Source organism: Sturnira hondurensis, unplaced genomic scaffold (assembly GCF_014824575.4).
Source record: "Sturnira hondurensis isolate 20B ecotype Veracruz unplaced genomic scaffold, ASM1482457v3 Scaffold0014430, whole genome shotgun sequence".
NCBI lineage: Eukaryota > Metazoa > Chordata > Mammalia > Chiroptera > Phyllostomidae > Sturnira > Sturnira hondurensis.
In genome coordinates, this window is record NW_028087061.1 from 1,773,179 (window position 1) to 1,799,834 (window position 26,656).

Here is a 26,656-nt window from a genome sequence, read left to right on the forward strand (position 1 = left end):
CTGTTTGACCGTGTAGTTGGGGGAGTGTCTTTCAGATCAGCCTGCCTTGTGCCCCCTTCTGAAAAGCCTCTGTTCCTGGAGGAGGTCGAGGCCTATGGCCTTGCATCGTGGTCCCTCACTTCTTGGTCTCACATTCTCCCTCTGTGACCTACCGTGTGCTCTAGCCACACTAGGGTTCTCAAACACAGCCCTCTGGCCCTTAATCGATCTGGTCCTCCGCCAGGAGTGCCTGCTCAGCCTTGTTCTCCAGGCAGAAGTTCATCATCTGTAGCAGCTGCTGTCCTGTTAATGCCCTAACTTTACCTCTTCTCTGTGTGCTCCAGCCCCATTGCCAAGTGCCAGTGCTCGTGTGTCTGCCTGAAGTTTTTTCTGGGTTCTGGAACCTGTATTGCCACTCTGTGCTGGTCAGGCCCGAAGGGCCAGGGAATGAACGCCCTCTGGAGGCAGCCCTCAGCCACTGAACCAGTGACTGACTTCACTTGGTGTCTACGTGCCCTGCTCCCCTACCCCTCAGGCGGGCTGAGCTTCAGGCACGGTCTCATTCTCAGTGGGGATGGGTCCTGGTTGTCCGCCCTGATAACTGGCTTGACCAACTGCCTTACTGGCTACTGTCCCTGTCTCACCTCCACACTCCCCACAAAGTGCTTTCTTAATCTCTGAAATACACTACTCCCATTCAGATCTTCCTCCCAGGGTCCACTTCTTAGGGAAACCAGACATCATGTTCATTGTCCTTGTCAATGACACCTCCTGTTTCTAGTTCCCTTGACCCTCCTGGGGCAGAGCCATTATGGGTCATGCTTCTCTATGCGCAGGGCCTGTAACACCTCAAAGGCACTGCTCACATTGCACTGGGGCTGACTCACATGCATGTCCTAGGGCCCCCACTAGCCTGGGGACTCTTTGGGGACAAATACTGCTCTTTTTGCATCTTTATTCTCTGAGCTTAGGATGATGCCTGGTATAGAGCAAGCACCTAATACAATTTTTTTGTCAAAGAGCCAGCAGTGGAAATGCCATGACCAAGAAGGACTGGAGAGAGACAAATTGAGAATATTTCTAGAAAGAGACCCAGGGGCTTCGATGACAGATGCTGTCACATCAAAAGGTGTGACAAAAGAGCTTCAACTTGACCACTTATGTGAACAATCTCCAATGGCTCCCTGTTACAGCCCTCCCCAGCATGGCCTGGTGTCAGAAAGGGCTTTCAAGTCGCTCAGCTATCTGGCCCTATCCAAAGAGGCACTCAAGTCTCTTGTTGAGAGTCAGGCTTTGGTTTCAGATGGCCTGGGGTAGCATTCTCACACTGCCAAGGTCTCAGCGGGGTGATCATGGGCAAGCTACTTAGCCCCTCTGGGCACCAGCTTCCTCATTTATTAAGTGAGATAATAATAACTCACACCTATACTGACTCCGAGGATTTAAAACTGTGCATGTCTGGCCTAGTGTAGGCCCTTTGGAAACATAATGATGGTCATCATTGTTCTCAGGGAGGTTTCCCACGTGGCCCTAGCACAGGCCGAGAACACAGCAGGCACTCAGTAAACACTAGTGGAATGAATGAATAATGCATTCCTCGAGGGCGTTTGGGGCAGTGTCTAGGACAGATATGTGGGGGTAGGGGTGTGAAAGACATAGAGATTCCAAGCCCAGTTTTGTACCCCTCAGGAAAGGAGGCCCAATTATTCTCCTGGTAGAGAGATCAAGCGGCCTGACCCTCAGTGGGGCCTCCCCCACCAGCCATGCAGCCACTGCCCGGGGAATGCCAGCGCCTCCGCCCCTTGCCGTAGGTCTCAGGTGGCAGAACCGAGTCCAGCCAGTACGGTGCCTCGGGTAAAAGGAAAACACTTAACCCAGGCCTAGGAGTGTTTCCTTCCGTTTATCTTTGACGCTCGCTGTATCTGATGGGCTGGGAGATTGACTTCAAACAATCTCCATGAACCAGTTAAGGCCCAGTTGCCAAAGCCAGGACCCAGGGGGCGTGGCATTCCCCGGTCCAGCCTCGGGGCTCCGGGATCCTCGGCTGGGCCCCGCCCGCACCCCGCACCCCGCACCCGGCCACAGAGACGCGTCAGGTGGGCGGCGGAGGAGGCTGGGTCTCAGCAAAGCTTAGGCCCAGGCTGAGGAGGGGCTGCAGGAGGTTTTCTGGAAACGAGTTTGCGTGCGCACCCCAGATAATTTGCCATAGCGCTGTGGCCCCAGGCCCGGAAGGGCGAGCTGGGGCTGGGTGGGGCCTGGCCGGGGAGCGAAGTCGCCCGAGAGGTGCCTCAAAGTCCCTCTCGCTCCCAGGGCGGGGATCAGAGTCCCGGGCACAGCAGGAGTCTACTCCATGCTGATGGCTTAGAAGCCCATGGAGCTCTAAGGCCGCCCTCTCAATCTGGTGGAGGAAGCTTCTAGACCCGGGGCTGGCTCAGGCGTGTGGTCATGAAGGGCCAGGTATTGGGAGGCCGCCGGCGCGTGGCTTAGGTGGCCGATGGCGTGGCCAGGCCAGGCAGGAGCCAGAGACGATGGGGACGAGCCCAGGCAGCAACCCCTCCTAGGCCCAACGGCGCTCACTAGAAAACTGAGGCGGCCCTCGGGGGCTCTAGGGTCGCCTCCACACACTTCGCACGGGAGCATACTCGGTAGAGAACTCCCCAACACTTTTGGAATGTGTGTGGGGTCTCTTCTGTACATGTACCCGCCCCTCCCCCCCCATTTAGACCCTTCTCAAACAGGTGCCCCTGGGTTCATACAAACCCTTTCCCTCCCCCCGCCCAGGTGGAGCCCCCACCACAAGGAGGTGGGGGAGTGGGGATCGCGCAGATGGAGACACACACCGCCGGGACCACCTCAGGCTGCCCCCTCCAACCTCCAGGCTCCCAGCATCTGGAGCCGCGTCCCCACGCCTGCCACGCGCGCACACACAGACACGCTCCCACACACACTCACCTCTGCGCGCAGACCCCGCCCGCGGCCCCGCCCCGGCCCCTGCGGGAGCCCCCTCCGGCGCTCACCGCCCGGTTAGCAGCCCGGCCGGGGTGGCGGGAGGCGGCTTCAGGCAGATTTGATTTTCCCGCAGCTCCGGTGACCCGGAGCCGGAGCCCGAGCCGAGGAGGTGGCGCTCGCAGCCGCGTCCCCAGCCCCGCCGCTGCCCGCGCCGAGACCCAGAAAGAGGCGATCAGCCCCGGCGCCGTGGGCTCCACGCTGCTCGCGTCCCGCCGGCGCCGCCGCCCGCGCCCCGCCAGCTCCCCACGCCCCCTTTCTCTCTTGCACCCCTTCTGCCCCCGCCCGAAGCCGCACGCCCCTCTCCACGGCTCCGCGTCCCTCCCGGCGCCCTAGCCCCGCGCCCCTCCACATCGCCCAGCTGCGCCGCAGCTCCGCTGGGCCCCCAGCCTCCTCGTCGCGGTCCCCGCACCCCCTCCTGGATCCGCGGCCCCCGCTCCTTCCGCCCCCTTCCCTCTCTCACTTCCCACGCCCCCTCTTCGAGCTCCTCTGTCCTCCCTTCGACGCCCAGCCTCAGCTCCCGAGTAGGGGGAGAGCCCAGGGTTTCAGTCGCTCGGAAGAAGGCGTGAATCGCCCAAGGGCTGACTAATTTGGAGTGCGGGTCGCGGTGGGAGATGGAGCAGCCCGAGGACATGACGTCGTTGAGCGAGTTCGACTCGTTGGCGGGCAGCATCCCGGCCACCAAGGTGGAGATCACCGTGTCCTGCAGGTGAGCCGCCCGCTGGAGGGGTCCCCCTGTCCCGCCCATGGACCCGAAGCCCCGGGGCCGCGTCCTCGCCTCCAGGACGCACGCCCCCTAGGTCCCTGCCTGTCTAGCAAGAGCCCCGCGGGTGGCGACGACGGACTAGAAGCCAGGCTTGGGGTCGTTTACCGAAAGTTTGCACTCAGGGCTGTTGCCGCGAGGAGAGATGGAGACACAGGAATGGGGGCCAGGCTCCCGAGGCAGGAGAGCGAGGGAGTGAAAGGCGATACCGGGGTCTTCACACAGGTGATTTCTCATTAAATCCTCCACAGATTGAGAAGTGAGTGATCTGCCCCATCCCTCCTAGGCGGGCCCAGCCCCTGCCTTCCGACCCTCCTTTCTTCTCTTCTCCCCACAGCACCCTTATCCTCTCCTTCTCCCCAGCTCACTGTCCCAGACCCCGCGATTCTAAAAGCCTTTCTCACCTCCAACAACAAAACTGACTCCGGGAAAAGGATCAGACTGACTCACTCATAGAGGTGTGGATAACTGATAACAATTTTAGTGGTACCATAAAAAAAAGACAATAACTTGGGTGCAAAATCATAGCCCGAGGACTAGATCACTGAGTGTGTAATTTTAGAGACCAGCAGGGGAGGGGGCGTGTGTTTTGTGAGCTCCCACCCCAGACTCCTCAGTCACGCCACACAGGCTTTGGGGGTAACTTCATCGCAGAGCTGGGTATCTGCCCGGTGCTCCTATCGGAGGGGAAGGCTACCCCAGGCAAAAAGGGGTGTGGGTGAAGATGGGGGGACTTTTCCCTAGGGCAGTCACCCTGTGGCTGGTCTAGGGTTACTGTCTTGCCGGGACTGTGCAGAGAGCACTGTAGCCTAGGCATAACCCACCTTGAGGTCCCCTGAGATGCCATTCCCTCTGTCCCAAGTGACTGGCTGTGCCCTTGTTCCGGTTCGCCCACGCCATCCTCTTTTCTAGGGCCCCTTTGGTCAGACCCTGCACCCACCCTCACAGCCCCCACCCCTGTGTTCTAGGCAGTGGGGAGGTGTGGATAGAGCCAGAGGACCTGGGTTGGAGGGTGAGAGAGGGAGGGGCTGGGGGATGAGGGTGAACGAGAGTGAGGGTTGATGTCAAACATAGCTGCCCCCTGTGCCGGGCTCCCGTGATGACTCCCATGTGTCACTCCCGAGGTCCCACACACAGTGCTGTCAGAATTGTCTCCCAGCGCAATATGCCTCTTGCCATTGCTCTGCCGGGAGAACCCTGATGGCCCATTGGCTCCAGTCTCACCTCCTCAGCCATCAGCAGCTGCCACAGCCCTCCCTTCTCCAGCAGGTCACACGTTCCTGTAACCAACTCCCCGCCCCCTACCCCAGCCTTCAATCACGCCTGTGTCAGAGCTGTCTCAGGGTCCTCCCACCTCCAAGCCCACAAACAACAACCCATTCCTCATCCAGATTCAGCCCTCCTTCATCTCTGCCACTTCACGTCCCGCATCCTAAAAAGCCTGGCCTCATGCCCCCACTTCCAGCCATCCTCGCCTACTCACCCACCAGACACCCAGTCCGCATCACTGCCTCCTGTGTCCTCTGGGTCCTGAGAACTCAGACTGGGCCATGGGCTCACTCACATACTGAACACTCAGTCTCAGAAGACATCTCAGGTGTGTAGACTTCATCCCTCCTCCCCCAAAGCAACTATCTGAGCATTTGAGGGCAGAGATCCCCCGACTCACACCCAAGAGCCCTCTTCTCCAGAGGAGGCAGGAAGCACATGCATTGTGGCTTTGGAATTGGACCCCTTGAAATAGAATCTGCTCCACCACGTGGGGCTGACTTTAGCCTAGGTTTCCCCCATTTGCAAACAATGAGAAACCTTATTTGCCAGGTAACTCACATGCTTGGAAGAGTGGCTGGCACGTAGTAGCAGGTGCTTGACAAATACTGTTGGAGGAATTAACTTACAGGAATAGAGGATCAGGAAGTAACCAACGCACTACTTTGCACTTGCTTGGCACTTGGTGCTCAATAAGGAGCTACAACGACCATCAGTCATTATAAGGCAGTAATACTGGGCCTCTCCTGTTTGCTCCTTGGATATAGATGTGTCAGACCTTTTGCCTAAAAGGTACCAAGGGATGCATCTGGGATCTGGGGAATGTGGTTCTGAGATCGACCCTGGTGTTCATTCCCTCTTGTGGGCCATGGTCCATCAGCCTGAGCAGCGTCGCCCCAGGCGCTGTTCCTGGTCTCTGAAAGGCAGAGGGTGGAAAATGGGTTTTGGTAGGAAAGAGTGAGGAGTGGGAGTCACCTGGTACAGAGGGGAGGCCAGAAAACAATCTAGGTGGGCTTGAAATCGTAAATCCATCTCTTTGCCTCAACCAAGTCCAACTATCCAGGTTCTAGAAGATGGGGAGGGGGAGAAGGGAGAGCAGGGAGAAAAGGAGGAGGAGGGAGAGCTGAACAGGGTGGTTTTCTCCACTGTATTCTGTACTCCATAGTCACCAGGTAATGTGAGTCAGGTCCTCCGCCCTGCATCCCATTGGCAGCACTGACTGGGCCCCAGGAGGAGGCTATGAGGTGCCCCTGCGCTTAGCATGTAGGTGACACCTGCTGGTGGACAGGGAACAGTAGGACAGGCAGAGGGGTTAGCAGGGTGAGAACTCCAGGGGGCTTCAGAATGACCGGGTGGGGTCGAGGGAGGCCATTTTTCCAGGGAACTGGAAATTCGAGTCCTGTGGACCAGTTCCCCGCCTTCTCCGCTCCTTAGGCAGGCCCCTGCCACCTCTTGTGGCCCTAGGAGCTCTCTGCTCTTGCTTATGGGAGGGCCCAACCCCCCTGCTATTGCCTATCCTTGGGCACTCTTAGCTGGGCAAAGCTGCCTGGTACAGGGGCACGTCTGAGCCTTAGCACAGGATCACAGCAGAGGCCAACCAAGCCATTGCCGAAGGTGGATGACACTGTGGGGTGGACGTGAGTCCATGTGTCTCCTGGGCTAACCTGTAGTCTACTCCCAAATAATTGGTTTTTACTGACTTTGGTGATCTTAGGACCGAAGATCATAAAGTCCCGGTGTTTTGGGCTCAGCGGTTGAGAACTTGGGATGTGGGATCTCTCTACCTCGGTTCAAATCCCAGTTCTGTCCCTGAGACACTGGGTAAAATACTTAGGCTCGCTTTCCTCCTCTAGAGAGGAAGTATAGTAATACTTATCTTAGAGGACTAATCCATGAATAGTCATTTATGTTGCTTATTATTTGGCACCTGAAAGTAAATACAAATCTGTCTCTATAGCTGAGTCTCAGAGCCTGGAGATCTGATCCATTTAGAGATGTTGAGTGAGAAGCATAGATGGTTTATGGAACCAGATACCAGCAGTCACTGTGGGAAGCATGAACCACAAAGCTGGTCTTTCCTCTGGTGGTCTGCCCCAGACCTTGGCTGACTGGGTTCACCTCCCTGTAGACTCAGTCAAAACCCACCTGTCCACTGTCCATTCCCCAAGCGCCGCACTATTTTTCTACTTTCTAGGCATCATATGATGCAGGGATCAGGACCAGCTTGCTGGTTAGAAAGAGCAGTTTGCATTTTTTTATGTAACAGGAAACCTTTGCACTTCCGCAGGGTCCTGCTGGAAGAAGCAAGGCACACTTCCACCTGGTGGGGCTTCCGAGGCCTTTAGAGAAGGCAAGGGGGGGAGGTGGAGTCCAGAGGCAGACTTGCTTAGCCCTGCTGGCATCTCTCAAGCGGCTGCCCTCACTGAGCCGCTGGACCAGCTGGCTGGGGGCTTGTGGGCAGTTGCTGCCTCTACCCCAGAGATGTTGTTTTCTGCTGTCGGTTCAGGTTGGTGTTTTGCTGCCTTGGGGCAGGAGGGGCAGTCTAGCTCAGGAGCTGTGTGCCCCAAGCCTGTCAGAAGGGATGGGAATGGGCTCTGAAGGCTTTCTTCTGATGAGGGCGGGCTTTGGGGAAGGAGGGCCTGGGGGCAGCGAGGCAGCTGTCAAAGCCAGTACTAGAGAAAGAGGTCTGGTCAGCTATTGAATATGCCAAGGCACTCTTTAGTGGAGCCAGGGGAATAATAACAGTGGGATTTATTAAGTGCTTACTACAGTGCTAGGCATTTCGCATCTGTATGAGGCTGAACCGTGTGCAATTTCCTATACTTGACTGTTTTTGACCTACTCAAATAGCAATTTGGTTCAAACTAAAATTATTATATTAGTTTTCAATTCCTGTGTAACAAATTACCCAAATTTAGCAGCTTAAAACAAGGGCGTTTGTTATCTCCCAGTTTCTGTGGGTCAGAGGCCCGGGCACAGCACCACTGGCTTTCCTGCCTGGGGTCTCCTCAGGATGAAATCGAGGCACCTGCAGGGACTAGATCTCATCTGAGGCTTGGGGTCCAAGCCAAGATCTTTTAGGTTGTTGGCAGAATTCAGTTTCTTGCAGCTATAAGGTTAAAGTCCTGTTTTCTTGCTGATTGTTGGACTGGGGTGTCTCTTGGCTCCCAGAGGCCACCCTCAGGTCCGAGCCACATGGACCTCTCATAACATGACAGCTTACTTCTTCAAAGCCAGCAGGAGAGTCTCTCCCCAGTCCGCTCAGACAGTCTATATAAAATAATGATAGTCATAGGAGTGAGCCCTGGCTGGTGTAGCTCAGTGGATTGAGTGTGGGCCAGGATCCCAGTTTGATTCCCAGTCAGGGCACATGCCTGGGTTGCAGGCCAGTTCCCTGCAGGCCAACTCCCAGCAGGGGGCGCATGAAAGGCAACCCTACATTGATGTTTCTCTCCCTCTCTCCTTCCCTTCCCCTCTAAAGATAAATAAATAAAAAATCTTGAAAAAAATAACAATAGTCATAGGAGTGAGTATTTCATCATATTCGCAAGTCCCACCCACACTCAAGGGGAGGGGATTGTGTGGGTTTGTACATCAGGGGGTGGGAATCTAGGGCACTATCTTAGATTTCTCCCTACCACATTACTGGATCCTTCTAACCTACAACAATCCCATGAGGTAGATAGTCGTATCTTCCCTTTGTGCCGATTAGGAAACCAGGACTCGGAGAGGTTAAAAGGACCTACCAAAATTAGGCATTTAGTATGTTTTGGAAAGGGGAATTCAAATTTAGTTTCCTCAAACTTTAAAGTTTCAAGGGCTTCTTGAGGCTGGGAATAGGGGTCTCCATGAGGATCATGGTAGGGTCCTGGCTACCAGCCATGTGACCAAGAAGTAGATGCTTTCTCTTCAGAGATGGGAGAGGTCTTTCTTGCTCAAGGATGCTTCTCACTCTGGAAGGCAAACTCAGAACTGGAGGTATCCCCAAGGAGCAGACATCAGAACGTCACGAGATGGCAGGCAGCCTTCCATGCACGCAGACCATATGGTGCTAACTTACCATCTCTCCTTTCCTAGTTCACAGTTCTTCCTGCTCAGACCCAAGGCCATTGCTGAAGATGGCCTACCACTGGCAAGAAAGGGTGGGGAGGAGGAGAGGGGTGTAAGGTACAGAGGAGTCAGGTTCAGTTAGGAATACTTCAGCTATAGGTAACAAAATGTTTGGTAGTGACTCAAACCCAAAATAGATTTTTTTCAGACCACAGTGAATCTGAAGGTAGGTTTCTCAATGCTGGTTACTCAACTCACTTGGCCATCAAGGGCCCAGCTGACTTTGTACTCTGCTACCATGCAAATGGTGAGCCTCAGTATTATAAAATGGCTGCCTGTTCCAGGCATCACAGCCACATCTAAAGATAAGAAGCAAGGCATAGAGCCAAAGACCTCTCTTTGAATAGTTCTTTTTATCTGGAAAGCACAATCTCTCCCTGAATCTCTCAGTAGACTTCCTCTTCTATTTCAAGAGACAAAGCTGGGTCTCATGTCTAACCCTAGACTAGTAGTATATTAGTCAGCTCAGGTTGCCGTAACAAAATACCATAGACTGGGTGGCTTAAACAGAAATTTATCACAATTTTTTATCCTTACTTGATGACATGCTTATTGATTTTTAGAGAGAGGGGAAGGAAGGCAGAGAGAGGGAGATAAACATCAACATGAGAGAGAAACATTGATTGGTTGCCTCATATACCCTCAACCAGGGACCAAACCTGAAACCTAGGCATGTTCTCTGACTGGGAATTAAACCCTCAACCTTTCAGTCTATGGAATGACATTCTAAACAACTGAGCCACACCAGCCAAGGCTATCATAATTCTTGAAAATGGAAGTCCAAGATGGGTGGACTTGATCACCATCACGGTTGAGTTCTGGTTAGGACTTTCTTCCTGGCTTCATATGACAGAGAAAGGAAGAGAAAGCAAGCTCTCTGGTGTGTGTCTTTAAGGGCACTGATCCTATCAGAATCCCACCCCTATGACCTCAACCCTAACTACTTTCCAAAGGCCTCATCTCCAAATATTATCACACTGGGGGTTAGTGTTTTAATGTGTAAACTTTGGGGAGCATACGATTCAGTCGTCAATACAGCGAGAACTCTGACTTGTGGGAGTCTCCATCAAATACCTAACCCACGCGGGTTCTACCAACAGGAAGAGTGAGGAATGCTTGCTGTTGGCGAGCCACAGACTCTGCCACAGGAGGAGTTCCAAGTGATCCCTAGGCTACTTCAGCTCCTGGGGACACAGCGGCGTAGGGTTTGGCTTCTCTGAGAACCAGCTCCTTGGATTTTCCTGCAGTCAGTGGACAGCCTGTGTTAGATGACTGGGGACCGATCATCCAAGCACAGCTTAGCTGGACCCCTGACTTCCTGTCTTCCTGCCAGTTTCCTGGGCAAAGAGAAAAGAGTGTGATTTCAAAACATTGCAAGGTTTCTCTGTTTCCTAGTATCACTCACCCCTGCTGGCCTGGCACAGTGCCTGAAGTTCTCAATAGAATAGCTTGATGCCTTTCAGTCCTAAAGAATTCTGGGCAAGACACTGAAAGGCAATGAAGCTCTTGACTTACCTGCTCTGAAACCTTGCCCTTGTCATTTAAGTTCTCTAACCACAGTGTCTCTGTCTGTAAAATGGGGGAAATACTGGTCCTGTCCATATCCTGTAGGATTGTTATGAAGACAAAGAAGATTATGTTTGTGTAGTCCTGTGTAAAGTAGAATGTGCTAAATAAACTCAATAATGATGTAGGTACCAATAATTGATAACTACTGACACATCTGTTCATTCAACAATTGATATCGATCCTCATTTGCTATTAAGAGGCTTCTTGGTGCCAAGCATGGTTGAAAGACCTGTGGGTATAGTAGTGAGCAAGACAGACAAGCTCTCTCCTCTCACGGAACTCCCACTGGCATCAGTGGTGGGGAATATAAACAAATACACACATTTTTTACTAAATAATGTCTGATACAGATAAGTGCGCTTCAAACAGATTTGTGTTTGTCGAGGATGTTTTGGACAAGATGGGCAGGTGACATTCAGCTGAGAGCCAATGGGTGAGAAAGCCACCTGTTGGGGGGGGAATCTAGAGAGAGGGTGATTCAGATAGAAGGGCAAGTGCAAAGGCCCAGTGGTGGAGGAGACCTTGGTGTTCTTGCAGAGCTGCAGGGAGGCCAGTGTGGCTGGAGCAGCGGGAACCCCAGGGAGGAGTGGAAGAGGGTGACCTCAGAGAGGAAATGGGGTTACAGATTATGACCTGTGACCATGCTAAGGAGTTTGATTTATTATTCCAAGAGCAGTTGAGGGCAGGGTTAAACAGGAGTAATGTGATCTGATTGACCTTCTAAATATTTTCCCTGGGTATTGCAAAAGAATGGACTGGCGGGGGGAGGGGAGCGGCAGGGACTGAAGCACATTGCTGGGCAGGAGGCCACTGCAGCATCCAAGTGAGAGATGATGGCGACAGTGTATGGGCCAGAGTGGGCAGACTTGGGGTGTGTTTTTGAAGTAGAAACCTTTAAGATTTGATGAATGGGCCAGGACCATGTGGCTCAGCTGGCTGGAGTGTCACCCCTGGACACCAACAGGTTGTGGGTTTGATTCCCGGTCAGGGCACATACCTAAGTTGTGGGTTGCATCCTGGTTGGGGTGCATACAGGAGGCAACCAATCTGACTGATGTTTCTCTCTCACATCAATATTTCTCTCCCCCTTCCTCTCTCTCTAAAATCAATAAAAAGACATTCTCGGGTGAGGATTTAAAAAAAGACTTGGCGAATGGGACAAGAATGGGGCACAGGGAGAAAGAGGTCAAACACGCTTCCGATGTTTCTATTTTCAACGCTTGGCTTCACAACAACTACGCAAGGCAGGCATGTGACCCCCTGCACAGATGAGGAAATGGAGGTTCAGTAGCTCATCCAGGGTCACAGAATTACGACGTGGCCCTGGAGACTGCAGCATGGATGTATCTGAGGCCGGCCAGAGCTCATGCTCTCTCCCCTTGGCCACGCAGCATGGGAGGGATAATTATTACAATAATTAACAATAATAAAAATGCAAGTAGCCCCAGGAAGAAGTATGCTCTAAGCAATGTGAAAATTACTTTTAGACCTTGGTGAGGAGAGTTTCAGATGGGATCTGAAAGGGGAGACAACGGGCAAGTGCAGGGGCTGGGCGCCAAGGTTGCTCTCCTCCCCAGCTTGCCCAGAGCCTTGCCTCGGCTTCCTTCTGCCTGTGTGGATGGGAGCAGGGCAGGAGGAGATGGAAAAGCCCCCAGTTCTCCTCAGGCCATTCCTTGGGGAGCAGCCCTGATGAAGCTGGTGGCAAGAAACAGAGAGTGAGGGTGTGAGGGGCACTTCTGGTTGAGAGGGGTCTTCAGGAGACCCTGGGTGTTTGTAATGCAGACGCTTCATGTGACGTGTCCAAATGGGCTTGGGATTCAGAGTTCAATCCACGTGCTGCCTGGCAGCTGGGTGACATCGGGCACAACTCTTGGCCCAGCTGCCTTGCCTGGTGCATGGGGTGACGTCTACCTCCCGGCGTTGCTTTGTAGGGTGGATAGCGTGTCACAGATTAAGTATCTAGCAAAGGATTTGTAGGTGATAGCATTCTTTGCTCGTCCACTCTGCCTGCCTGGGACGTTGGCTAGATGTTTGGTGCTGAATTGCTCCTTAGAAAATAGGGGGTTGCTGGTGGGGCCTCTGAAGCTCAGGGGTCTCTGTGGGACTTCTCAGGGTTCCTGTTTCTCCCTGATAGCGGCTCCCGCATCCTGTCTGCTCTCTTCAGGGAAGGCCACACAGCAGAGTAGGAGGGCAGTGTGGGCAAGGGCATGTCAGCCCAGCACTGGGGAGCAGGGTGGGGACGTGGGCATCGCTAGAAGCCTCTTCGCTCTCCATAGGCCTGTAGTGAGCGGTGTATCAGGCACTGGATTGCAGCTTATCATGTGCTGCATGATAATTGTTGCAACTCTTTTGCATATATGAATTCTCTTCTCAGAAAATCCCTAGGAGAAGACTGTTATTACCACCATGTTACAGATGGGGATACTGAGGCACAAAGAAGCTAGTGAGTCATACAGCTAATAATAGGCAGAGTTGGGTTTGGGACCCAGCCACGAAGCTCCAAGTCTGTGCTCTCAACATCCCTGCCTTTAGTCAGAGGTTGGAGGGATGCTTAGGGAGGGTGGTTGAAAATAAAGTGAGCCCTGTTTTCCTGACCTTTTCAGCCTGATATACCCTTTGGGAATATGATGAAACCCCTCTAAAAAGAATGCATTTATATATCGCTTCTCAGCCTTTTGGCTAAGATCAAGAATGCATTTATATGTACCAATGTGCCACATTTTCCTTACAGTTTCAGGGGGTCCGTGGCGCCTATTAAGGGCCTCTGGTCCAGGACAGCCGAGGATGGGTGCTCCCACTCTGCCGCTCTCCACGCCGTAGCCACAGTCCCGCTCAGTGCATCTCTGCCACCCTCGTGGGCTTTCTTAGAGACACAGGGATGCGCAGTCAGTCCACCCCGCAACTCAGCTCAAGAGCGAATGTGTCTCCTCAGACTGGGGCTCCCTGAGGACGGGGCCATGTCTCCCTGCAGACTGGGGCTCCATGAGGGCGGGATTTTTCCCTCTCTCTGACAGCTTCCTCTCCAAACATTTTTAAGTCTTCCAGATGGGAGGTGGTGCCCTTGGGCTTTCTCCCTCGTCACCAGCCAGGAGCTCTCATTTTAGCCTCCCCACCCCCATCCCCACCCAGTGCTTTCTCCCTTTGCTGGGACCTTGGAGACTTGTGACCTCAGCACCGAGTAATGGGCATTCTGTTGCTGCCACTGAAATGGGAATGGTTCTTGGGAGTGTGGAGAGGCACAGGGCCCTCAGCTCTGCTTGCCTGGTCTTGATTTGAGGAACAAAAGAAGCCAATTTCCAGGCTGCAGAGCGGTCAGCTGAAGGGTTTTATGTTCTTCTGTGGAAAAAATACATTTGTCTGTCGGAAAAAATTTCTCTTTGAGCTCTCCAAAGATAGAAGGCAGAGAAAAAGCCTTCAGGGTCTGGTCTGTCTGTGCCCTTGTGGTTGGGGCCCTGCTTGAGGACCCGGTTTCCCGCTCCTTGGGTTTTTACTGACCTGCCTGTGGGCAAGTCCCTTACCCTCTCTGAGCCTCAGAGTCCCCAGCGGACCCGATCAGGTGAGGATAACGTAAGAGCCTTCCGGGGCTCGCATGTGACGTTGTTGCAGCCGGGGAGCGGAGGCCCTGAGACCCGGTGTCCCCATGTGTGTGATCTGGGCTGCCGTCGTTGGAAACAGTGCATGTGTGTGAGTGTGTGTGTGTGGCTTGTTTAAACAGGGCTCCTGGGGCCCTGTCCAGACCTACAAAATCAGAATCCAGGAATGCTACCCAAGAATCTGCCTTCTTACAAGTGGGAGAAGGGGCAAGTCCCAAGAAGTTAAGAGGCCCATTGCTCATGGGGTGAAGCCGCCCTCTGAAGGCCAGGAGGGCAGGCTCAGTGGGCCCTGAGGTATCTGTTGGGGCAGGTAGGTGGGGTGATGCACAGGTGGGGCAAGTGTGGACGAGGTGAGGGATCAGAGAGGGGTATAGGGTGAAGGGACCTAGGCAGAGAGGCAGAGGGTCCTCAAGGAAGGGAGGCCAAGGGAGGCCAAGAGAGGCCTGAGGCTGGGGTGAGGGGACTGCCCTGAGCCAGTGGGGGCATTCAACACACACTTTACAACAGGGTGCTGGGAGTGTGTAAGGAGGGGGTGGGCTTCCTTGGAACAGTGAGGGTAGAGGTGGCCATGTCACCCATCCTGTCTCTCCTTTGTCACCAAGTGAGCCTGAGCACCCACCTCGGGAGTGACTGCTCTGCGCAGCACTGGGACCACGATGGCTGACCCACCTGACACGCCTTATTGTGTCCAAGCACTCCACAGAAGTCCTGAGGGAGCAACTGCTTTTAGCCCCACTTTACAGCTGGGGAAACTGAGGCACAGGAAGGCAAGTAACTCGTCCAGATCTGGGATATGGAGCCAGCATGCCTGACTGTAGCTCATGCATTTAACCATCAGGCTCTCCGACTAAGAGGAAGTATCAGGGCTTGCCCTGACCATGGCCAGGCGACAGTAGAGAGACAAGGGCCTCATTCACCCATTTGGCTATTGCTTTGCTCTGCCTTCGTCCATCCAATTTGCTGGGCCCCTGCTCTGAGTCAGGGGCTGGGCTGGCTGGAGGCAGAGGCGGGGTCCTGTGTTGGAGGAGCACACAGCCAGTGTGAGAGACAGATGCACCCTTGCTTTTGCAGCCCAGGGTATGCTGAGTGTGGCTCAGAGGGTCGTACACTACAGACCAGAGGGACCTCAGGGGAGGGGAGAGGAAAGGGCTGTTGGTCAGTGTCTGTCGAGGGAAGGCAAAATTGAGGAGGAAGAATAGGAGTGGGTCTGGAAGGATGTAAGCATGATCTCAGCAGTGTGGAGGGAGGAGGGTTGGCATTGCCTTTGGGTGTGTGGCCAGGATGATGCGTGCCCCAGGGTGCAGTGAGAGTCCTGAGGTCACTGGGCAGGAAGCCACCAAAAGTAGGTGTCTGGGTTCTATTTCTTAGTCCAGCTGTGCGCCTCTTGCCCAGCTCGAAAGGCAGACAGAGCCGAGGGAAGCCTAACTGCTTCTCTTTGAACATATGGGCTCGGTCATTCGCTTGAGCTCTCTCTCCCCTCCACCCTTTCCTCCCTCCCTCCTTCACACACACACACACACACACACACACACACACACACCCCTAGGCTGCAATGGCTGAAATCCAGGATCTTACCCTCTTTCTTACTAGCTTAGACCAGACTAAACCCGAGTTCCAGACCCAGACTTGGAAGGAATCAGACCTTGGAGAAGTCGCTTCCCTTCTCTCTGAGTCTTACAATCCTGATTTATAAAGGAATTGGAAAAAGTGACCATTGTAGGATTTTAGGTAGTTACTGAGTTTCTTCACTACAGCATTCAAGGGCAAAGTGCAGCACCTGCTGTAGCAGAGAAATTCTGCCCCAACCCTTTTCTTACCTTCTAGCTCCTCACCGTGCCTCAGTTTCCACCACTGTAGTCATCTCTGGTGCAAAGGCATTTTGTCCTTTGTTTAAATCAAGACAGATGCTCCTGCCTCCAAACTCAGCATGCTGCAGGAGGGGAAAGTCAACCCAGGTACCAGCCCACCCGCCTGGGTGTGAATGAGTGTGGGTGAAGCGGTATCTTACCTGTAGCCCCCGCTGCCTACCTGTAGCCCCCGCTGCCTACTTTGCAGAGCGCTGCCTCACTTACCATTTCCCCTGGGGCTCTCTGCCCTGGGCTGGGGGTTAATCAGATGGTTTCCAAAGTGGCAGCAGGCTGGGAGCAGGGCTGGTGGAGGGGTGGTGGGAGCCAGCAGAGGAGTTGTGCACCCGTGGGGTCAGGGGGAGCTAGCTGAGGGTGGCCACCTTTGGGAGAGGCCCCCAAAGGAAGAGACCGGAGTGGAGGGTGGGGATCTGGGGATCTCTTTCTCAGAGACACCCCTGAGGATTTGCTTGAGGGCTGGCACTGGGTACTTCATGAACACAATCTGGGGCCTCGCCAGGCAGTGGGCGGGGGGGCACATGCTGGCCCCAGGTTGCTACTGCATCTGTCTGTCTGTCTGTAAGCTGGTCTTTGGCTTCCAAGTCAGGACAGGGGTTATGGGGGGACTGAGTTGAGTGTGGGGTCAAGTTGCCCAGACAAGCTGTCTGTCACTCCTGATGGCTTTAGTGATGGTGACTTAGGGTAAGGCTTCTTTCTAGATCTTTCTCGCTCTACCACTGCTGGCTGTGAAGAGTGGCCACTGTCTGTGTGCCATATTCCCTTCTCAGAAGGTGGGGCACATGACCTCGATGGTCCATCCAGCTCTGACATTTGGAGTTGGTTGTCAGGAAGCCACACAGACCCATGTGGACCATTTCTCCTCTCTGAGAAAAGGTTCAAGGGGCACAAAGTCCCTTGGGGGGGAGTGTGGGAGTCGAAAGGTAAGATGATCCCCAGGGGCATCTGGGAGGGAGGTATGGCAAGGCTGAGATGGCTGGCCAGGGCAGAGCTTCACTTTAGGGCAGTGAAGAAAGGGGTGGGGGTGAAGCCGGAGCAGGGAGGAGGGGCTCATAGGAAGCTCCTTGGGGGGGGGGGTGCGGTGAGGCTTTGCCCAGTCAGCACCGGTCATTAATGAGCAGGTTCCCTGGGGTTCTGTCCCACTGGGCCCCCCTTCGAGACTGGTGGAGCATGACTCAGGGGTGAGAGTAGGGAGGGGAATGAGGAAGTGGTATTTTTCCCCAACTCCTGCCCATCATTGGCTGCGGGCTGCCCTCTGAGTGTAAACTGCATAAACTACCTGCTATTTGCAGCCCGCCTGCCGGAGAAAGCCCTGGGAAGAGGAGCAGAAGGAAACCATGGGCATATGCAGGAATGGGGAGGGCTGAGGAGACATCACAGAGCCTCGACAGCCTTCAAGGCTGGCACTCTTGCTGTATTGTACAGATGAGGAAAGGGAGGCTCAGAGGGCTTGAGTCACTTCCTGTGTTGCTTCCTGCCAGTGGCAGGACACTGGAGAGTGAGGGACAGCAGTTGTGCAGGAGAGACCCTTGCCTGATCTCCCTGTGCCTCTGCTTCCACATCTGTAAGATGGGGCGATGCCTACGCAGTGCCGACCTTGTAGGGCAGGGTGGGAACTGGGAGCTCGTCTTTGCGGAACCCCCGGCACAGTGCCCAGTCTAAGGCTGAGGTCCAAAGAGCAGGAGCTGTGGCTGCACAGAGGCAGGGTGGCGGGGCTCACACCTGTTAAAGACCTGCAGTCCCCAAAGGCTGTGACCGTCATCTTGCTGTATGCCTGCAAGTCTGATTACCAGGGCCATGTGTTAGCTGCGGCCTGGACCACAGGAGGACCCCGTTCAAATGAATCTGCATCCCCTGGGAGGTGTAATCCATGAATCCGGAAGCACAGATGAGGCACGGAATAAGCTGGCTTTAAGGAGAGCCGTGCCTGAGAGAATGGGACACTGGATGAATACATTTTGAGGGCTTGATTGTATTTTTTGAGAGACAGACATAGAGTAAAAGGAGAGTTCCTAGAACAGGTTAAGACATTGGGCAGATTGATGCCTTGGCTGGTGTAGCTCAGTGGATTGAGCACGGGCCTGTGAAACACACGATCACGGTTCGATTCCCAGTCAGGGCACATGCCTGGGTTGCAGGCCAGTTCTGAGCAGGGGACCCATGAGAAGCAATCATACACTGATGTTTCTCTCCTTCTCTCCTTCCCTTCCTCTCTAAAGATAAATAAATAAAATCTTTTAAAAAAGACATGGGGCAGATTGAGATTTGGCCCAAGAGTGAGGGGCTGGGGGATCCAGGGTACCATGGCGAGTGTGGCGATGGTGGGGTGCTAGGTAGAGAGCCACATTCCTTAGAAAGGAGAGCTGAAGACCCTCCAGCACCCACCCTGTCGGCTTTAATGAATGAAATCAACAGCACAGAAGGAGCCTCCTGCTCTTCCTGTGCTGTCCGAGGCCAGGCTGGTGGCAGCAGCCTCCAGGTCTCAGTAATGGCCTGATTCCTCTAAGATCCTCCCCTCCTGGGTTCTGCTAATTCTTCCTCTCTCCCCTTCTTCTAGGAACCTTTTGGACAAAGACATGTTCTCCAAGTCTGACCCATGTAAGTCCTGCCCTGATAATAATAACAGTAACCACATTGGGACTGATCGCAGCAGCTAGCACTGGAGCCCTTACTGAGCGTTCTGTACGTGCCTGGCACTGGTCCAGGTGCACCTAGGCTGTTTCATCAACACTGCCTGGAGAAAGAACCGGGGCGTCCGACCCTTCCCAGCCCCCGTACCTGTGAAGCCTCAGTGCCACCCAGTGGGTCGGGAGGGATCAGGGGTCTGGGTCTGAAGTTCTCAGCCCAGGAAAACTGGTACATTTGAAAGACCCAGTTGGCTGAGGTCTGCGGGAAGGAGCACTGATCTTGGATCCAGGGTTCTAGCCCAGAGATATGCCACTCAAGTATATAACCTCAAACAGGTCATTGGCGCCCTGGCTGTTATAGCTCAGTGGATTGAGCGCGGGCCTGCAAACCACACGATCTTGGTTCGATTCCCAGTCAAGGGTACATGCCTGGGTTGCAGGCCGGTTCCCGGTTCCCGGCACGGGACACACGAGAGGCAACCATACATTGATATTTCTCTCCCTCTCTCCTTCCCTTCCCCTCTAAAGATAAATAAATAAAATTTTTAACAAACAGGTCATTGGCCTCCTCGGGGCCTCAGTTGACCCATCAGTGAAGGGGGTAAGGCCACCTTGAGCCCTAAAGGCATGAGCTGATTTTCAGATACTCTCCTGTCCCGCCTCTGCTTTCAAGTCATCCATGGTGCCCACCTGTCCACCTGCCTCACACTTCTCCCTTGCCCAGGCCTAGATGCAAACGGCCCCTGACCCCCTTCCCAAAGGATACTCCTCCCAGGCATGCCAATGTTCTGGGCCCCATTCTCCAAGCTGACCAATCCCCCCAGACTCAACACTGCTACCCAGGCCCAAGTCTCCTCAGGGTCCTGACCCTTCAGAGATCCCCACTCTGAGGCACCACCTTCCTCTTGGCCTGTCTGGTGTGTTAACATGTTTTTCCTCCTCTCCTCACAGTGTGTGTCATGTATACTCAAGGAATGGAGAACAAGCAGTGGAGGGAGGTAGGTCAGCCCCTTTCCCACCCCAGAAACACCGGCCTGCCCCTGACTGTAGTCCACTTATTCTGTCTGACTCTGGAGACATCCCACCTGGTGTTTGTAACTACAGCATCTGAACCCAAGGGAAGGATGGTAAGGTGTGCAGAGGGTGGAGCCTTGTCCTGCTGTTGCAGGACAAAACCAGTGGTGGACTGGAAACTTCCTGTCCTTGGGGAGCCCCAGTCTGGGGGAGACTGAAGAGGCACCGGCCCGCCAGATGTCCATGGCCTGAGAAACACGGGCACCACATGTCGCACTTTATCTCACTCACAGTGGCCGTCCCGGGGTTCTGACTAATGTGAACTTTCGGTTAGGTGAACCCCTGCCAGAAACCTTCAGTGACTCTCCTCTGCTTTGAACCAGTCCCAGCTCCTTAGCTTGTCTTCCAAGCTCTGCCAAGAACCTGGGGAGCCCCTTCCAGACCGCTCAGAATGATCAGAACGAGAACAGCCGAGGAAGCTTCAGTGACGTGGGGACTGGCCAGAGCCTCTCCTGCCTGCTCCTTGTTTCCTCAAGATGTGGCCCTGGAGCAAGCGACCAAAGGGAGTGAATTTTATCCAAAAAAAAAACACATAGGAAATACTTGCACAGGGGCTGGGCTACAGTTTACTTTTTCACTCTCCAAGACTCTACACCAACTGAAGCGTAAACCAGATTGCAGGGGAAACATTTAACCTACTTAAATGAACTAATTACTTCTGAGGCCTTTGGCCAAGCTTCATAGAAAGCAGGAATGTGCTAATGCCTTAGTGATTCATTAAGGAAAGTGTGGAGAGGCCTCCTCAGAAGGGCAGGGCTCCGCTGGTGGCTGCATTCTGTAGCTGAGACTTGTTTCCACTGGGGTCGGGGTCCGGGTTGTTGCCCCCGCACCTGCAGTGTGCACAGAGGCAAGCGGGGAGGCCTGGCAGTCAGACACACCTGTGCTTCAGTTCTGGCTCCAGCTCTCTCTGGAGGAGGGACCCGAGCAAGTTGCTTAACCTCTCTATGCCTCAGTTTCCACACACTCTATGGGAATAATACCTACCTTGCAGGCCTGTGGTGGGTGTAACGTGCCTGGCATGTGGTCGTTGCTCGGTCAATATCATTGCACAGCATCATCCTGAGTGTTCGGGGCCTTGCTGGCCACAACCCCATTTCAGTCAATATTTGCAACAGGAAGCATTTAGCATGTATGGGGTGCTGGGCAACAAGCTGGGTGCAGGTGCTGGGGTCAGAGGGAGGCAGTCGGAAGAACAGCACCAGCTGGAACTTGGGAGTGTGCAGCCTGGAAGGGGAGACTCGCACGCATGAATAACCCTCACAGGAAATGGTGAGAGGTATCCTTGAGAAGACAATGGCAGTTCAGAGGAGAGAAAGTTACTGCTGTGTTCATAGTTCATTGGATTTTTTAAAATGGCATTTGACTGAACACAAGCCATCTGGCTAAGGGGCGTGTGCTGTGGAAAAAAGAGGCTGTGGGTCCAAGGGAACTTCATGGGTCATACGAAGAGGGCACAGGACAGGCTTCAGGAGGCTGAATCAGCATGCTGGAGCCCAGTGCAGTAGGAACGTCCACCTCGGGGGACACAGCAGGAACTGTGGCATAAGCAAAGCATGGGGGAGGCTGGGATCAGCAGGTCAGGCCAGGTCCCAGGCAGCTGGAGGATGGATGTAATAAAGGGCTGTTTATAAAGGAGTGGGCAGGTTTTAGGGAAACCAGTGAGGGGTGATGAATCACAAGGCTGGCAACGGTGCGGAGCCTGAGGGGGTAAAGGGGCTTCCAGACAGGGGCGGGGACCCTCAGTGGAGGGACCCTGTTAGCCTGGGCAGCCTCACTCTCTGCTTTCTGCCAGCACTTCCCATTGGTGGAACCCACTGGAAGACCTAGGGGTCGGGGGAAACTTTGATGTGGTCTATGCAAGTCAGCCTCCTGGGCACAGAGCAGAGCAGAGAATCCGAGGGACAAATGGGGACACCGGAATAGATAGCAAGCAGATGAGTGGCGCTGGTGTTCAGAGTGTGGACTGGTAAAACAGAGGACGAGGCAGCTGAAAGGGGCTCGTGGGTGTTCGGCTGAGGACAGGTGGGGTCATGGGGTCAGAATCCAGAGCAAGAGGGGCCCTAGAGATCAAGGAGGCTGACTCCACTTCCCAGAGGCAGTGAGCACTGTGCCCAGCCTTCAGGGGTGACAGTGGCAGGACTCAGCCACAGGTGTTGTTGGGGAGGGGGAGAATCCCCCCCACACCACCTTTCTTGAGTTCTTAGACCAATAATACAACTGACACCAGATCAGCAGGAGAAACACCGACTTGATATGTGTGCGTGGGAGCTCATAAATGATGATGCTCTCTAAAATATGAACCAGCTACCTTTTTTATACCTTGTAGGCAAAGGAACAATAGATTTGGGAAGAAATAACAGGACAAAGACTAAAGTTCGGGCGCTCATTACTGAGGAATGCAAACCAAGTTTGGGCTTGGGGAGTAGATTAGGAAAGGAGTGACAAGCTTTGCTTGGGCAAGCTTGTTTGGCCCTGCATCCTTAACTCTGCAGAGAGGATGTTGCTCGTAGCCCCCTGCAGCCAGGAGGACACTTTCACAGCAGAGACTTGTCCCCCTATTCAGTGCCACAAGGACAGGTCCATGTGCCCCTCTTGCACTGGCTGCCTGTCAGGTAACTGATTACAAGGGACCCACATGTTACTGTGGGGCATGTGGGGGCCACCCGCCCCGGCCCCCGACAGCAGCCCAGAACACGGGCTTCAAGCTATTTTGGAGAAGATGCACTCAGACAGGCTGAGGTGCTCCTTCTATGCTTGATTCTGTGTGACGCCCAGAGGAAAGTATTAGGAATAGAGAATTTCAAGAAAAACCAGATCCCTCTGTACGGGACTGGCCCTGCCTGGGATGGAAGACTGCCTTCGCGAGTGAGCAGAGACCAGTTACCACCACTCCACCTGCTGGCTCTGCAAACGTCTCTTACTGGAATCTTGCCTCCCTGTGATCACAGTCAAGCTCAGGCCCTCTAGTTCTTCTAGGTCGACGTTCCTCCAGGCAGGGCCCAGACCTCAGGCTTGCACAAGGCGGCAGAGGATCAAAACTGTTCTTGCAGCCCCTGTCTGCTGGGTTTCAGCTGATTTTAACTGTTTAGGTCATTTTAATGCCTCCGAGGAAGCTCCATCATCCCGGCACCTAAATGTGTCATTGCCTTTTATGAAAATTGACTTAAGATGGAATTTTAACCCAGGAAATAGAGCACTATTTGCATTAAGTCTTGCCAGAGCCTTCTGCATGTTCCAGGGGAAGGAAGGACGACCAGGTTGGCAGGGTCCCAGAAACACTCTCAGCAGGAGGAGAAACATAACAGGGAGTGCCTCTTGGTTTCCCATTTAAAGGTGTGTGTGTAGGCGGGGGGCTGGTCCTTGCCCTTCCCTTGCCAGGTGGCTCCTGGCTAAGGCCCCTTAGTGAGGAGGAGAGGGTTTTCCCAAATCTTAGGGTATCCCTCTGATAGACCCATACCACCGGCAGGGTATGCAGCCCCCACGGGCACGCCCACATGTCCCTACCAGACCACTCAGTCTATTCCCGAGCAGGCTCAGCCCATTGAACATTTTAGAACTATCTGGGGATGACGGTTCATCGCCTTGTATTTGGAACAACATTATCACAGCACCTTGATGCGGGCCTTCGCATAATGTTGACTCAATGAGCTGTGACAGAGAGAATGCTGGGGACACAAGGGGGACCCGGCACTGTGTACAACCAGCAGAGCTCACTTTCGGTTCAGGGAGGTGACAGTGACAGCCATATGATGCTGATGGCATGCACCTGTATGACAGCAACGTGCCAGGTCTGTTCTGGACATTTAATCCTCATAAGAACTCTATGAGGAAAGTATTCTTATTATTAATTTTATTATTGTGTGTCCCATTTCACGGAGGAGGAAACTGAAACACAGAGAGGTTAACGGGAAAGTGGTTTCTAGAGTGTGACGTTAAGACTGTAGCAAACTTCCACTTGTTCTGAGTTTTGCCTTCCGTAGATGCACAAAGTAGGTTGATTTTCTCTTTCCCACGGTCTTTTCCTCATTATTTGAAGTCTGCTCACAGGGCCCTGTTAGCCTGCTTTGGGGCAGACTTCAGAGTGTGACCGTCTCTATCAGCAGTTTCTGTTTGTGTCACTGTTTCTCGTCCCTTGCCGAGCCAGGCCTGCCCCTCCCCAGGTCTCTGCGTTCTGTGGGTCTGTTTCTCAGGGTCATGCGCCCGTCTGTGCTATCCTGTGTCCAGTGGCCTTTGTGACAGCTGTCTTCAACTTTCGTCACATCGAGTTTGGGGCTCCTGTGTGTTTCTCACACAAACCGTTGTTCACAAAGGATTCCCTTCGCTCAGATTTGGAAATTGAGTTTTTGAGTATAAATGTGATTTTACGTTTATCTCTATTGTGGGTCATTTGGTAGAATAAGTCCTTTGTGTGGTTTGTGAAGATCACGTTGAATTACAATTGCATTCAGCATCCTGGTTCTGTCTCCTGGTCCTGGGCCAGGTGAATGGTTGGCGGCTGAGTGGGCGGGAGTGCGGGGTGGGGGCGGGGTGGGGGAGGGCCCTCCAACAGAGACCTTTCCCCAGACAGGCCTCAGTTCTCCAGGCGACCTTTGGGGTGTGCTGTTCAGCCACCTAGGATCCACAAAACTTGTTATAACCTACCCTATATTTCTCTACCTGGTCCCTAGGGACACCATGAATAATGGTCAGATGTCTTGTCAGGTGAGGCACTGAACTTGTCAGGTGAGGCCCTGATGTCCAGAACCCTGTACAATACATCCCAGTTCTGATATTTGCTATGTGACCTGTATTTACATTCTCCAACTATCAGCTTACTCTCATGTAAAGTGGAATTAGGAGACCTTCTTGGGAAGACTAAGTAAGTTTTCAAAATGCCTGGAAGTATCAGTTGCGATGTGACATTGCCCAGTTTGGGTATTCGGGTGCTCCATCTCCATGGAAATGGCCGCACTTGGAGGTCCTCTGACCTAAACCAAGTCTGCCCTTATAAGGAGTGCAGAATGACAGCCAGCATTTCTGAAGACTCAGGTTCCCCTGCTCAGCCTGGGGCTGCAGTGCCTGAAGTCCTAGGAGTGAGGGCTTCCGGGAAGGGAGGGGCTTGAAGGGCAGTGTCCCAAGCCTGTGCGGGAAGGGCCTCTCATGGTGCGGTGGGGGGGGTCTTGCAGGAAAGGCTGGACTCAGGGATATCATCATCACTGAGTCATGCCCCACCGAGCGCTGCACCTTGACACACTGGCTGCCAGATGGTGGCTGCTGACAGTGCGGGATCCCTGCTCTCGGTGCGTTTGTCCCCTCCTGCGTTGTCCGGGGGCATCTCCTCTCAGTCTGCCCCTGAGAACTTGCCTGTCTGAGTGGTGGTTTTTCTGGCTCCTGCCCCCTTCCAGACCCTTCCATGCTCCCTGCTCAGGTTCCGAAGGTCGCCCACGCTCACCCCTGGCAGGCAGTGTCCCTGTTCCTTCTCTCCCCTCTAGTTCCTCCTGAACAGAAAAGAGCTTTTCTCTGGTTCCAGTGGCTCTTACAACTGCAGCTCAGGGTTCCACCTGGCCCCCAGGCCTCTGAGATGAAACTTCTTAGCCTGGTGTCAGAACTTTTCCCACTCGGATACCCTCAGAATGGCCATAAGAAAGGAGCTACCGCTCATTCGGCTCTGCTGGCTCATCCCTGATGCTGCGGTGACCTGTGAGGAGATGTGCCTGGCCCATGTCACAGACAGAAACCAAGGCTGGGAAAGAGGAAGTGGCTTGTGCCAGGCCGCACAGCTCATGGGTGCAGAGTTGGGATTCACATCGGTTATGAAGCCATCTAACCCCATTGGCTGTCCCCAGCTTTCGGGCCTTTTGGGCAGATACCAGCAGTCACCCACAGTCAGAGGTGGGTACAGGCCCAGCGCCACTTCACGCAACCTCAACACCTGGGCCTACACGGCCACAGAAGCTGCACTCGGGCTGATTTCTGCCACAGGCACCAGCAGGTTAGGTTGAACCATGTGGATTTGCAATTTGAAAATGCTGGCAATTTCATATGGTCTCATGGTTAGGTTAGACTCTAGTCTAATATGAGCAAGTTGCCCCAGTCACACTCTGGTCCTTGCAAGCTCAGTGATGTCTCAGGGCCTCTTGCCTGAAAGGCTCCCTGCAGGCAGACATGGGACGATGCTCAGTGTTGGTGACGATCAGGCCACCACAGCCTCTGTTTGTGGGAGCGCCCAGGGGTGTCAGAATCCAGACCCACTCCCAAGGCCTGAGAGCCTTGGTGTCTACAGGTTCTCATGCCCAGCTCCTGCGAGTGCTCAAGAGCTCGTTCAACGCTTCTAACCTCCCGTGTCTCTCTTGCACCTTCCTATTGGCTGTAAAACATCACTGTTAACTTCCCCCTGTTAACGGGGTTCTCCAGGGCCCAGGAGATAAGGGATTTGAGGCGAGACCTCCTAAGTAGCATCTTTCAAATGGAACTCCCATGCCTAGGATGGAGGAAATTCATTCAAAAGTAACTTAAAATAATAGATTATAGACAATAAAAAAAGACCCCAGCTATCTGGCTCCAGGCTTTTCCCACCGTACCTCATGGTCTGTTACCCACCTTCTTCCCTTGCTCTGTCCCTCCCCTGCATCCAGACAGTTGGGTGGACTTCCCGCCCTCATTCTGTCCTTCCAGAGGAAATCCTCTAGCCATGGCCGTGCCTTTATCTGACTGTGCTCCACCTTCCGTGCTCTCAGCCTCCCAGACACCCTCTCCCAGCAGCCAACATTACTCTCGATGACTCCAGTTGTTTAAGAGTCAGAGAATCAGAGTCGACCAAAATGT

General features: G+C 53.8%; 1 protein-coding gene across 2 annotated transcripts in view; it reads left to right on the top strand.

The window, feature by feature from the left end:
* The first annotated feature begins 2,992 nt into the window (after positions 1-2,992).
* Positions 2,993-26,656, top strand: part of CPNE5 (copine 5) — an 89,090-nt gene continuing 65,426 nt past the window's right edge. For both annotated transcript variants that reach the window (XM_037063295.1, XM_037063296.1), the window contains exons 1-3: positions 2,993-3,694; positions 18,709-18,749; positions 19,730-19,776. In XM_037063295.1, the coding sequence (XP_036919190.1) occupies positions 3,600-3,694; positions 18,709-18,749; positions 19,730-19,776 (183 nt within the window). In that variant the 5' untranslated portion in view covers positions 2,993-3,599. The remainder of the gene's footprint in view (positions 3,695-18,708; positions 18,750-19,729; positions 19,777-26,656) is intronic.